We start from the raw sequence: 13,011 nt of genomic DNA, 5'->3' as shown, positions 1-13,011 counted from the left end.
GCATTTCAGTAGATTGCACACATAAGATAGCTGCTATTATTAAGAGTCAATATTCTCAACTGTTTTTACTGATCAGTACAATAAATCATTGTGTCTTTATATTAAAGACTTTTCCTAGCATACATAATTAATCTATTTATGCAGTGCAAATTCCAGTTTCTGTTAACAGAACTTCTCGTTCTTCCTGACCCTTTCATAGAATCATACAGTTGGAAGGGACCACCAGAGTCATCTAGTCCAACCCCCTTACAGATGGATACTTTGGAGCTCACAGCAGGTGTCAATCAGACGCAGGTGTCAGAATTCATCTTCCTTGGTTTCTCCGGGATCCCAAGGGGCCATGCCTTCCTCTTCCTGGTTTTCCTCACAATCTACTTGGTTACCATAATTGGGAACACCACAATCATCACCCTGATCCAGCTGGACTCCCGCCTTCACAGCCCTATGTACTTTTTCCTCACCCACCTTTCCTGCTTGGACATTTGCTACTCATCCGTCACAGTCCCCAAGATCCTGACAAACTTTTTCCGCCAGAAGCCAACCATCTCCTACAACCAGTGCATGGCCCAGATGTTCTTCCTGATGACTTTCGCAGGCTCAGAGTGTGCCCTGCTGGCTGTCATGGCCTATGACCGCTATGCCGCCATTTGCCAACCACTGCACTACAATAATCTCATGAGCACCCAGGTCCGTGTCCCTCTGGCCATCTTTTCGTGGTTCTGGGGCTTCTTGGACTCAGCCATTCACACTACCCTGGCCACCAATCTGTCCTTCTGTGGGGCCAACCAGATCGACCACATATTCTGCGATGTCCCACCACTCTTGAAAATCGCCTGCAGTGACATCTATGTCAACGAGATGGCCCTTCACACAGCCAGTGTCTTTGTGGGCTTGAGTCCATTCTTACTTGTCGTCATCTCGTATGTCTACATCCTGTCGGCCATCGTGCGGATTCGCTCCAACACTGGCCGGAGCAAGGCCTTTTCCACCTGCACATCCCACATGGTTGTGGTTGTAATCTACTTTGGGATGGCCAATGTGAACTACAACCGCCCCAGTGCCGGCTACTCCTTGGAGATTGATACCCTGGTCTCCACGCTGTATTGCATCATCACTCCCATGCTCAACCCCCTCATCTACAGCTTACGCAACAAAGAGGTGAAGGGGGCCCTGTGGAAAGCTCTGGGATTGTAGAGTAAGGATTATGCTTCCCCAAACAAGCAGTGAGACAGAAGCTGGACCAAGATTCCACGTCACACTGACATCCACTTTCCCATCTTCCCAATCTTCCCATATGCCAACTCCAGGTTGGGAAATTCCTGGAGATTTTAGGAGTGAAACCTGGGAAGGGCAGGGTTTGGGGAGGACAGGGACCTTAGTGAGGTATAGAGTTCACCCTCCAGAGCAGCCATTTTGTCCAGGGGGAACTGATCTCTGTAGTCTAGAGATCGGTTGTAATTCTGGGAGATTTCCAGGCTCCACCTACAGGTTGGCAACCCTAATGGGGGCCAAGGAGATACTTCCAATCTAACTGCACTCAGAGTATGAGGCTATTGGCATTTCAACAGGTTGTCTCGGACTTGAGAATCTACTCTGTTAAATGTATGGATCCCGACAATGTGTCAGGCAGACTCTAGCTGCTGAACATCTGGGAACTTGGCCAACTGGTACAGAAGACTATAGGTCCGTCCGTTCCCCTTTCCCCCTTCACTTCATTCTCTCTAAAAGTAGCTAATTGTCTCTATGGGGCTGTAAAGGGGAAGAGGAGAGTGCAGAGATGAAGGGATGGGAAACCTCCATTCCCCTCTGCCGATGGATCCCTCCACTTCCCTCTGCTTCTCTCCAAGGGTCTGGCTAAGGGGATACATTCCAGTTTCGATGGTTCTCGCAAATTCTAAAAAAAATCCCAGCAAAATGCAAACTAGTAATAAGGACATGTTCTAGCTTGGTTTCAGAGGGTATAGCCATGTTGGTCTGCAGCAGAACAGCTCGATTCGAATCCAGCAGCACCTTAGATAACAACAAGATTTTTGGGGTAGGAATGTTCAAAACTCAAAGCTCCCATCATCAGATATCTGATAAAGGAAGCTTTAGAAATCTCATATCCCCCAAATCTTGTTGGTCTCTAGAGTGCTACTGGACTCACATCTAGATGGCCTACCTTGGCCATTTGCTCACTCTCCTGATTCTGTGTCCAACAGGAATATTTAGCGTGAGAAAGCATGCAAAACTGCAAAACCCTTCCAGCCTGCTCTTTCAAGGGGGGCAATCCATTCTACCATTCTCCTCCCTATTGTACCCTATGTGTAGACTAGATCTCAGAAGAATCTGGTTTATATGTGGATACAACTAGGCACAATAATAATACTAACACCAATCACCATTTATCATTTCTACAGTTCTTGTATTTTTACAAGTGTCCCTCAACAAGTTATTAATGGAGTGATGCTCCTTAAAATGTCTACGGTGATAATGGTGAGATTTGTGACCAACAAGATTTTCAGGGTACAAGCTTTCAAGAGTCAAAGCTACAACTGACAAAGGAAGCTTTGACTCTTGAAAGATTACACCCCAAAAGTCTTGTTGGTCTCTAAGGTGTGACAGACTCTACTAGAGAAAAACATGGCTGCCCTCTGAAACTAAGGTGACGTTGACTTTTTCCCATCCTCCACCCAAACTGGCAAAGGCTCTTCTAATACACAGAGAATCATAGAATCGAATCGAATCATAGAATCGAATCATAGAATCATAGAGCTGGAAGGGGCCGTACAGGCAGTGTAGTCCAACCCAAGATTACACTTCTGAGCCAGTGTAGTGTAGTGGTTAAGAGCAGTGGTTTGGAGCGGTGGAGTCTGATCTGGAGAACCAGATTTGTTTCCCCACTCCTCCACATGAGCAGCAGAGGCTAATCTGGAGAACTGCATTTGTTTCCCCACTCCTACACATGAAGCCAGCTGGGTGACCTTGGGCTAGTCACAGCTCTCTTCGAGTTCTCTCAGCCCCACCAAGGAGCCAGTGTGGTGCAGTGGTTAAGAGCAGTGGTTTGGAGCGGTGGAGTCTGATCTGGAGAACCAGGTTTTATTCCCCACTCCTCCACATGAGCAGCGGAGGCTAATCTGGTGAACTGGATTTGTTTCCCCACTCCTACACACGAAGCCAGCTGGGTGACCTTGGGCTAGTCACAGCTCTCTCAGCCCCACCTTCTTCACAGGATGTCTGTTGTGGGGAGGGGAAGGGAAGGTGTTTGTAAGCCGGTTTGAGTCTCCCTTAAGTGGTAGAGAAAGTCGGCATATAAAAACCAACTATTCTTCTTCTTCATGCAGAGGATTATCAACTCTGTTGCGGCCTGAGCTTTCTGTAGCCAGGAGGTTGCCTTGCCAGATTCAGGGCCGTAGTCCAGAAAGGGGCCCCCCATTGAAAGGGAATGCATCATGCACCTGTTGGATGGAGCTGCTCCATTTGCACCCCCCGAAATATTGCTTTCTCAAGCACAAGCCGCTTGGACAGTTGGGCAGCCTTCTTCCTACCTGGTGTACTGCTGGTGCAGGTGGCAAGCTGGCCTCTTGGCACACCTTGATAGGCCCTGGTGAGAGTTCCTGCTCTAGAAATTTGTAGACTGGCTCTTTGCTCTTCCTGGTTACCTTAGGGAAGAAAAAGACCCAGCTATGCATTGGATTTCTTCACACTAACCCACCTGCTATTTGGGCTGTTGGCTCTTCCATTCTGCTTTACCCTGGTGCTCCCCCCACAGAATAATGTGCACCGCAAAACAGGAGCACTTCTCAGCCAAGGGAAGTTTCCTCATCTCCTTATTTTCTTGTCAACACAGTAGAGACATTTGTCGAATAGTCATATGTGGTGGGGGCATTATTCTAAACAGCCGCAAGGAGATTAAAACCTCTTTGACTGAATTAAAGCAATACCTTAACCACTAAATCACCGCACTGTTTGGTAACTAAATGCTCCCTTAAAGCATTCAATCTTTTCAGGGTACAGCCCTCAATCTCTAAGGGAGATATTGAAGTTTGCTTATTTGTTTGTTCCAGGTTCAAAGTGAAACCCTGTATTTACCAGCCAATAAACAGTCATTGTATTAATTAAAAATTTAGTTTAAAATTATCTGATTCCTTTACATCTGATGAATCATTAAATAAAGCATGATTACAGAGATTAGGGGTCCCCAAGAAAGGCACCCATTGACCCCTTTCTTGGTGCCCACCAAGCATTTTTAGAAAGTAGGCAATACCACTGGTGATTTGATTGGCTGTGCGGATTTTGAGGAATATTGCTTTGGCAGCAGCTGCCACCACAACACAAGGATCTTCGCTGTGTGACTGAAGGTAAGCTGTGGCAGCCATGCTGTGACCAGTTCCGGCTCCTGGGGCAGCCATCTTGTGGCTGCGTCCACCACCCTGTGTCAGAATTAATCCAAAGGGGCCTCAAAAAGATTGTGGACCCCCCGGGTGGCATGGATACACAGAACACTGGCAGGCCACATCGAAATAAATCCTATGTAAGCATAGATGTTATTCCTATTCTACCTAAGCTGACTTTAAGAAAAGGTTAGGTTTCAAAGCTTCTTATCCAGCAAGGAGAAATGCAGATTACACTTCTGAGCATCCCAAGAATAAATACTGCATAAAGCCATTTATCCTTCAAGGCTGAAAACTAAGTTAGCTAGAACAATGAAAAAAGGCATTTGCAGATCTAGAGAAGAAACTGAATGCAAATGGATTTAAAGTTAAAATCAGCAACATGGGTTACGTTTGAAGTTCAATTTTGATCTTCTCTTTAAATTGCCTCCAGACTAGGGCTGTCGATTCGGTTCAGCCCGAACTAAAAAATAGCCGAATTTCCCCTGATTCGGCGGTTTTTAGTTCGGGACGAACCGAACTCAAAAATGGCGGGAAACCGGGGGAGCCGAATTCAGCGAGTTCGGGAGTTCACGAATAAATCCGGCAAATTCGGGGCCGTCAGTAAGCAGCATAACCGTCAGTAAGCAGCATTCTCCTCCCCCGGCCAATCGGTGGCCAAGCTGGGTCTTCTTCTGGCCAATCAGTCAGGATTGAGTACTGGAGGAATCAGTTGCTGCGCGGCCGGGCCGGGGAGAGAGAGAGCGAGTGAGAGAAATCCTCATGGGGGGTGCTTGTGCACATTCGCTCCTTTCTGTGGCTGCAGGGGGCGCAACCCCAAACTTTCAGCAGAGCTTCAGACGAGCCTTCTTAAGAGACCCCCCAAGTTTTGTAAACATTGGGTCAAGGGGTCCCGAGATATGGGCTCCACCCCTTTTCCCTTCCCCCTTTTCCATTTCCGTGGCTGCAGGGGGTGCTTTTTGGGGGTGCAGCCCCCAAACTTTCAGCATAGTTTCAGATGAGCCTTCTTAAGAAACCCCCCAAGTTTTGTAAAGATGGGTTCAGTGGGGGCAGAAATATGGGCTCCCCCCTTTTCTCTTTCCGTGGCTGCAGGGGGTGCATTTTTGGGGGTGCAGCCCCCAAACATTCAGCATAGCTTCAGACGAGCCTTCATAAGAGACCCCCCAAGTTTTGTAAACATTGGGTCAGGGGGTCCCGAGATATGGGCTTTCCCCTTTTCCCTATTGGGATGAATGGATCACCCGATACAGTATGCATCTTCAGAGCGGCAAAACCTTCTGTGCTTAAATGGAACCATATTGGATTACCTCCTCCCAGCCCCTCCTGATGGAACAGAAGACAGCCACAGTAAGACCCCTTTGGGGGCTTTAATCTATAATTTTTCTCCTGTGTGTGTGTGTGGGGGGGAAAGCAGAGTCTCTGTGTGTGTGGGGAGGGAGCAGTTTCTGTGGGTGGGGGGGAAGCCAAAGGGGGCTTTCGCCCATTCTGCCTGGTGTGTGTGTGCCCCCTCGAGTCTCTCTCTCCCTGGTTTGAGGGGGGGCTTCAGTTGTGTGTCCTCAGGTTTTCCCTCATTCATAAGATCAGTTAGGTCTATTTTGATGCTTGCTCAAAACTGGTTTTCAAATGGTTACTTAAAGAATGCATTTGCCTGGTCCCGGTCCGATGCAAAAGGGGAAATTCCACCCCCTCCTGCTCATTATGCATAGCTAGCTGCCTCTGTCCCTTTCCATGGTTTGCAAACTTCCAGGTGTCAGGTGTTGCTTTGCATGGTTGCAAAGGTGTTGTTTTGCAGTTGTGGGTGTTGCTTTGCAGTGTTGCTTTGCAGTTCTGTTGCTTTGCAAACTTCTTAGCACCTGCCCCGCCCTTGCTCTCAGCTGTTTGTCGGGGCTGGGAGCTTTGTGCGTGGGAGGCAAGCTCTGCTCAGAGATGCACATTAAGGGTGGGGGGACCCCTTTTGGGGCCCATATCTCAGCCCCCCCGACCCAATCTTTACAAAACTTGAAACTTTACAAAACTGAAAGTTTGGGACCTCTACCCCCCAAAATGCCCCCCCTGGAGCCGCAGAAAGGAGCGGTTGGGTTTTTAATGGCTTTATTCGGCCGAATTTTTTCCCCGAACTTTGAATTCCCGCCGAATTGTACAGACCCGAAGTGGGGGAGTTCGGACTTCAGCATATCCCGAACCCAGACGGGCCGAATTCGGCCAAATCCGAACTATACCGATTTTTTTTTTCAACAGCCCTACTCCAGACCAAAGGAAAGCATGCGGCGGCTGGAGTTAGGGAAAGGCTCCCATTCTGGGCTCGCCCCCTCCTCCAAACCACAGATGAGTGCATTGCGAAGACATCACAGCAGCTCGGAGTACTGGACAACATCTAGCAAACCAGCGATGGTGCTCAAAAAGAGTTACTTAGCAGCACAGCAAAGAGATATGTTAACGAGACTGAAGGGTAGAACTGTCTTTGTAGTGGGACCATTTCTGCAGAACTCTCCCTATTTGTTAGAGACGATTAGTCCAATGGGATTAGACCGACAAGGGATCAGCACCTGACCCCAAAGCGTGGTGTGATAGATAAGACAAATTGCATCTGGAATCTCGGGATAGGAGATTGAAGACAGAAGGAAGCAGGAATAGACCTCAGACAGCCTACAAGAGGGTCCTATTGCTGGTCTCAATTCTTGTGAGCCTGTGAGCTTGTAGACTGAACTGCTAAGAAGCATTCAGGTGGCCCGGCAGAGAGAGTGGACAGGGAGATGTTTTTCTCCCTCTCCCTTAATACTAGAACATGGGGTCATCTGCTAAAGCTGGAGGTTAAGAGATTCAAAACAGATAAAAGGAAGTATTTTTTCACACAACACATAGTTAAATTGTGGAACTCCCTGCCCCAGGATGTGGCAATGGCTGCCAGCTTGGAGGGCTTTAAGAGGGGAGTGGACATATTCATGGAAGAAAGGGGTATTCATGGGTATTAGTTAGAATGGATACTAGTCATGCTGCATATCTATTCTCTGCATGCCTATTATTTTGGGTGCTGTGGACCACAGGCAGGATGGTGCTGCTGCACTCGTCTTGTTTGTGGGTTTCCTGGAGGCACCTAGTTGGCCACTGTGTGAGCAGACTGCTGGACTTGATGGGCCTGGGTCTGATCCAGCATGGCCTTTCTTATGTTCTTATGGCAGCACTTTGCAAGAGAAACTTTAGAACTCATTGGTGTTTTTCCACAGTCATCAGCCTAGGCCACACTTCACATGACCCGGTAACCTCTGTGGGTGTAAATGGTGTATCCCTGACAGTATGATGCAACATCCATTCTGTATGGCTCCCCCGAGTCTGCTAAAAGCCCTATGTAAACCACTGATTCTTGGAGCTTCCAGCAATTATAGACAATTGATTCCCTGTGGGTTTCCAATCGAGGTTCATCCCCAAGGCCCCCAGGGCAAGTAAAGTATTCTCCAGCCAACCTCAGCCTTGTACAATGCTGGCTGCAGAGACATGCTCTTCATGTTGAAGATGGAGAGAGCCCTTCCAGACATACTGTAGGGGCCACTTTTGTGGGCTAGCAATCACAACCATGCTGCTGCTTTCACTCTAGGCACTATCTCCACTCTGACCTTGCAGTCTAGCAGCAGGGAAAGTGAAAGGCCGCGTGGCTCCCATTTCCAACATGAACTGGAGCTGAACTGGAGGAGAAGGAATCCATTCATCCATCCATCGATATGCAAAGGTGATGCTTTCTAGCAGAAACTACTCCTATTTTTCTTAGATAGCAAGATAAACGAGAATGGAGAACAAATGTTGTCTTCTCTGTTCCAACAGGCTGAACTAATGCGATCAGTGCAGTATCTCAATAAACAATAGTACAAAATCATGATGTGCTTATAATGCTATGTACATGGTGCTCGGAAGGGAGAGAAGGTGTTACATCAATTAAATAGTCTCGGTTTAATTGGGGGAATTAGCAATGGTGACAAGATTTGCAACAGGTTGGCTCTCAGGATCTTTTACACTTTTTTCTATGAGGATGAGCATACCAGTGGAAATATTGTCAAGATCAAATCAAATTTTATTTCGATACAATATCAGCTCTGAATAAAAATCAAAGTTAGGTTAAAATAATGAACGTTGATGGTGCTGGGATGATTTAAAGAAGAGGAGGAAAGATCTTCAATGGGGAAAGGTTTTCATAGAATCATAGAGTTGGAAGGGACCACCAGGGTCAGCCATTTTCAATCAGACGTTTAAAAATCCCACTAGACCGGAGGCAAAATTTGGCTACTTGAGTGGTTATCTCCCGAGAGGAGTCTGCTAAGAGAAGGGAAATTTTAGCTTCTTCCGATCTGCCAGGGAATATGCTCAATAAAGATGCATTGCATGAATTTTAAAGATTTTATTAAAATAATTTTAGTTGCGCACACACTCATAGCAAATCACTCAGAACCTGATACATTCAAGAACTAGGAAATAAAAGGAGCAAGGGGATGGACATAAGGTTATGAGGATGTAGGGGGAAATTATAGCTACCATTCCAAGGGGTGACGTCCAATATGGCAGCTGCAGTTGAAGTGAGGAACGATCAACACTACTCAAAGGAAAGCGGGAAGGACCTCACATGCAAGTACAGGGTGTTGTGTTTTGGATCCAAGAAAACGCTCACAGTTTGCCATCATGAGAGGGGAGATACTTATACCCCAAAATGTATCCTGAGGCGTTATGACCTCATTGGCAACCAAACATTGCCAGGGACAAAGGCTTGATTACTCTTTGATTAGTTTCGCTGTTTGAGTATAAAAGGACAGGAGGTAGAAGCAGATCAGAATGATACCTAAGTTCTTCTGATTAAGTGAATACATTTTGGAAGAGGTTTTCCAGGTAGGAGGAGATGACTCAGAAGGGATTGGTTTTACCTATTTTGCAACTTGATGAAGTTAACTGGACATCTAGATAGGTAAGTCCAAGTTCTCTGAATAGAGTCTTGATTGCTGATGCAATTAAGAGGTTCGCTATCAGCTTCTAGGTAGCTGCTAGGAGAGCTTTATTACATAAGTTAAGGAGGCTGTCTCCTCTTCGTTCTTAGGATTCTCACCTGTCATGATGCCTGGGGAAATGCAGATTAGCCCGTCCCTGCCTGTCAGCTCCAGAGTGTCCCAAGATGGATTCCAGGGACCTTCCATTTTAGAACCTGTTTCACAGCAGTGCCCTGCTTCTTGTGTTAACTCTGATCCTAGATACATACCAGGTAGGGCATACCGGGTAGCTTAGGGCAGTCCATAGCACATCAAAGCCAGCATAGTGGAAGCTAAGCAAGGTCAATACTTGGAAGAGAGACCACCAAGGAAGACTCTGCAGTGCTGGCAAACCACCTCTCCTTCTTACTTGCCTGGAAAGCCCCTTGCTGGGGTTGCCTAAGTCAGTTGTGACTTGACGGCACTTAACGTACACATGTGCATTGTGCTTTACAGACTTGATGGCACTCACTCAAACACACAACCAAAAAGCTTGTGTACAGCTGAGTCTGAGGCGGATCACACATGCCAAAGGCCTTAGAAAGCAGAGCTCAGAGTGAAAAAGGCAAATTCCGTCTCTATTTTTTGGGAGTCCTTATTTTGTTTTCACTTTTTATTCTATTATGGCTAGAGGCCCCAGTGATTGGAGATGGCCTGAGTCACTCTGAACCTCACAGGTCCCAACTGGGAGGAGGTCTCGGGTTAGGCAGACCTCCATGCTAAAGTTGAAACTCTTTTACTGGGACCATTTAATGTCCTTTCTTCAAAATAGAAATCCATAGTCATGAAAACTGAACATGTGATCTTTGTAAACAAGGGCCATTTATGCAGGGAATATTTGCACTTCGTTTGCCGCTTACTAGATGCAGGGTTTTCTGATCCGAATTTTCAAAATGCTATTCATGGGTGCGATTTAATAGAAGATATTCTGAGGCTGATTGGAGTGGGCTTATGCTTGATAAGCCTAACCGTGCAGTATCCAAAATACTTGGGAGTGATTACCATCAATGTTGTTGTCATTACGTTTCTCACCATGCCCCTTTCTCGATTGTAAGCACTCATGCACATTGTAGATATCTCCATAGATTTTGTGTAAAAATCCCCCTGGCCATTGCTGCAGATTCTCTTTACTGGACAGAGTAGACATTTTGTGGCAAAAAAGAGGGCCATTTTGTTCCCCAAGAAGAAAAATTACACCCGAGCTCACTACACAAGCAAATGAATTCTTTCCGGAGAAAGATCTGGTGCTTCCTCGGACAACCCCTCTCACAATTGGTGGTCAATTCCCCAAATGAGAGAGGGGGCATGGAAGTGCCTTGTCCTTTCCCCGGCTGCTCTTCTCTGTAGGGAGGAATGAAATTACATTTAGCGTTTAAATTCACTAGGTATTGCCTACTCTCATTAACAATGGACATAATCATGGGAAGGGGTGCTTTGCAAAGTTTGTATAATAAAATGCTTGTTAAAAATACCCACTGGTGTCAGGGTATGCATTGCCTCCCACTCCCAAATAGCTTCTTTGTTACGTCCTAATGTGTTTTTGCCAAAAACATCACCAACCACTCGGGGAGGATTCTCTTTAGTGGACAGAATTTCCATAATTTCCATAAGACGGGGAGTTCAGAAAAAACAGACCAAAACCTCCCTCCAAAAAAATTCCTTATTTGGGTCAGTAAGTGAGGGGCAAGGAATACAAAAGGGACAACACTAGTCAATAGGGATATAATATCATTTCACTGTAAAACTATTCTCATTATGGAAGCCCAAAAGCATAATTAAAAAGAGGGGGCCGATGTGGTAGTCAAACTTGAAACATTAAAAAACATAAAAGGTAAGATGGCTTACGGGGGAGTTGAGAGGAAGGTTTGGAGGAAGGTAGGCTGAAGGAGGAGTAGGAGGGGAACCCCACTGTTAACATTTTTCTAAATTAACAAGGCTCAGTTAGTTATCTCTATAAAAGCTGAAATACTCCCAGGAATACTTAATTCCGTACCAGAAACATAGTTCTACATGGAATTATATATACACAAAGCCATGAGTTCTGCTTTTGCCCATATTAATTTCTGTTTCTTTGCAACCCTTTCCTTACAGATGGAGACTCTGGAGCTCACAGCAGGTGTCAATCAAACACAGGTGTCAGAATTCATCTTCCTTGGTTTCTCTGGCATCCCAAGGGGCCATGCCTTCCTCTTCCTGGTTTTCCTCGCAATCTACTTGGTTACCATAATTGGGAACACCACAATAGTCACCCTGATCCAGCTGGACTCCCGCCTTCACAGCCCTATGTACTTTTTCCTCAGCCACCTGTCCTGCTTGGACGTTTGCTACTCATCCGTCACAGTCCCCAAGATCCTGACAAATTTCTTGCGCCAGAAGCCAACCATCTCCTACAACCAGTGCATGGCCCAGATGTTCTTCCTGATTACATTCGCAGGCTCAGAGTGTGCCCTGCTGGCTGTCATGGCCTATGACCGCTATGCCGCCATTTGCCAACCACTGCACTACAATAATCTCATGAGCACCCAGGTCCGTGTCCCTCTGGCCATCTTTTCATGGCTCTGGGGCTTCTTGAACTCAGCCATTCATACTGCCCTGGCCACCAATCTGTCCTTCTGTGGGGCCAACCAGATCGACCACATATTCTGCGATGTCCCACCACTCTTGAAAATCGCCTGCAGCGACACCTACATCAACGAGATGGCCCTTCACACAGCCAGCATCTTTGTGGGCTTCAGTCCATTCGTACTTGTTGTTGTCTCATATGTCTACATCCTTTCCACCATCTTGCGGATTCGCTCTAACACTCGCCGGCGCAAGGCCTTTTCCACATGTGCATCCCACATGGTTGTGGTCGTAATCTACTTTGGGATGTCCAATGTGAACTACACCCGCCCCAGTGCCGGCTACTCCTTGGAGATTGATACCCTGGTCTCCACGCTGTATTGTATCATCACGCCCATGCTCAACCCACTCATCTACAGCTTACGCAACAAAGAGGTGAAGGGGGCCCTGTGGAAAGCTCTGGGGTTGTAGAGTAAGGATTATGCGTCCCCAAACAAGCAGTGAGACAGAAGCTGGACCAAGATTCCACGTCACACTGACATCCACTTTCCCATCTTCCCAATCATCCCAACTGCCAACTCCAGGTTGGGAAATTCCTGGAGATTTTGGGGATGGGGCCTAGGGAGGAGAGGATTTGGGAAGGAAAGGGACCTTAGCGGGGTGTATTGCCATGAAGACCACCTTCCAAAGCAGCCATTTTCTTCAGAGGAAGTGAACTCTATAGTCTAGAGATCAGTTGTAACTCTGGGATGTTTTCAGGCCCCACCTGTAGGTTACAACAAACAAGGCTAAATAGTAGTGCTGTAAAAAAGTGAACTGTAGAATAACAACAGCACTATAATTGATATGGGACCCATTATGATGGAACGTTTGTCACCAGGCACAGTATACAACAATGCTTATCGGTTTAATAAATTTCAATTATAAGAAAAAACAATCTGTACTCCCTAACTAGCTAGCTAACAAAAGCTGCAAATATAAACAATCACAATTGCATACACTGTCCTAAAGGATCATAATATTACAATGAGCTATACAATGTTACATGAATATGATTACATATTTGACCCCAG

General features: G+C 46.4%; 2 protein-coding genes across 2 annotated transcripts; both read left to right on the top strand.

Moving 5' to 3' along the window:
* The first annotated feature begins 252 nt into the window (after positions 1 to 252).
* Positions 253 to 1,194, top strand: LOC130474966 (olfactory receptor 1019-like). Its single transcript, XM_056846656.1, has one exon. It carries the CDS (start codon positions 253 to 255, stop codon positions 1,192 to 1,194), a length of 942 nt encoding a protein of 313 aa, XP_056702634.1.
* Positions 1,195 to 11,467: 10,273 nt separating this feature from the next.
* On the top strand, positions 11,468 to 12,409 carry LOC130474965 (olfactory receptor 5V1-like). The gene has a single exon (XM_056846655.1). The coding sequence runs from the start codon at positions 11,468 to 11,470 to the stop codon at positions 12,407 to 12,409; it is 942 nt and encodes a 313-aa protein (XP_056702633.1).
* Positions 12,410 to 13,011: the final 602 nt, after the last annotated feature.

The sequence above is a fragment of the Euleptes europaea genome, chromosome 3 (genome assembly GCF_029931775.1).
Source record: "Euleptes europaea isolate rEulEur1 chromosome 3, rEulEur1.hap1, whole genome shotgun sequence".
NCBI classification, from domain to species: Eukaryota; Metazoa; Chordata; class Lepidosauria; order Squamata; family Sphaerodactylidae; genus Euleptes; species Euleptes europaea.
This window is presented reverse-complemented; position numbering and strand designations above follow the sequence as displayed.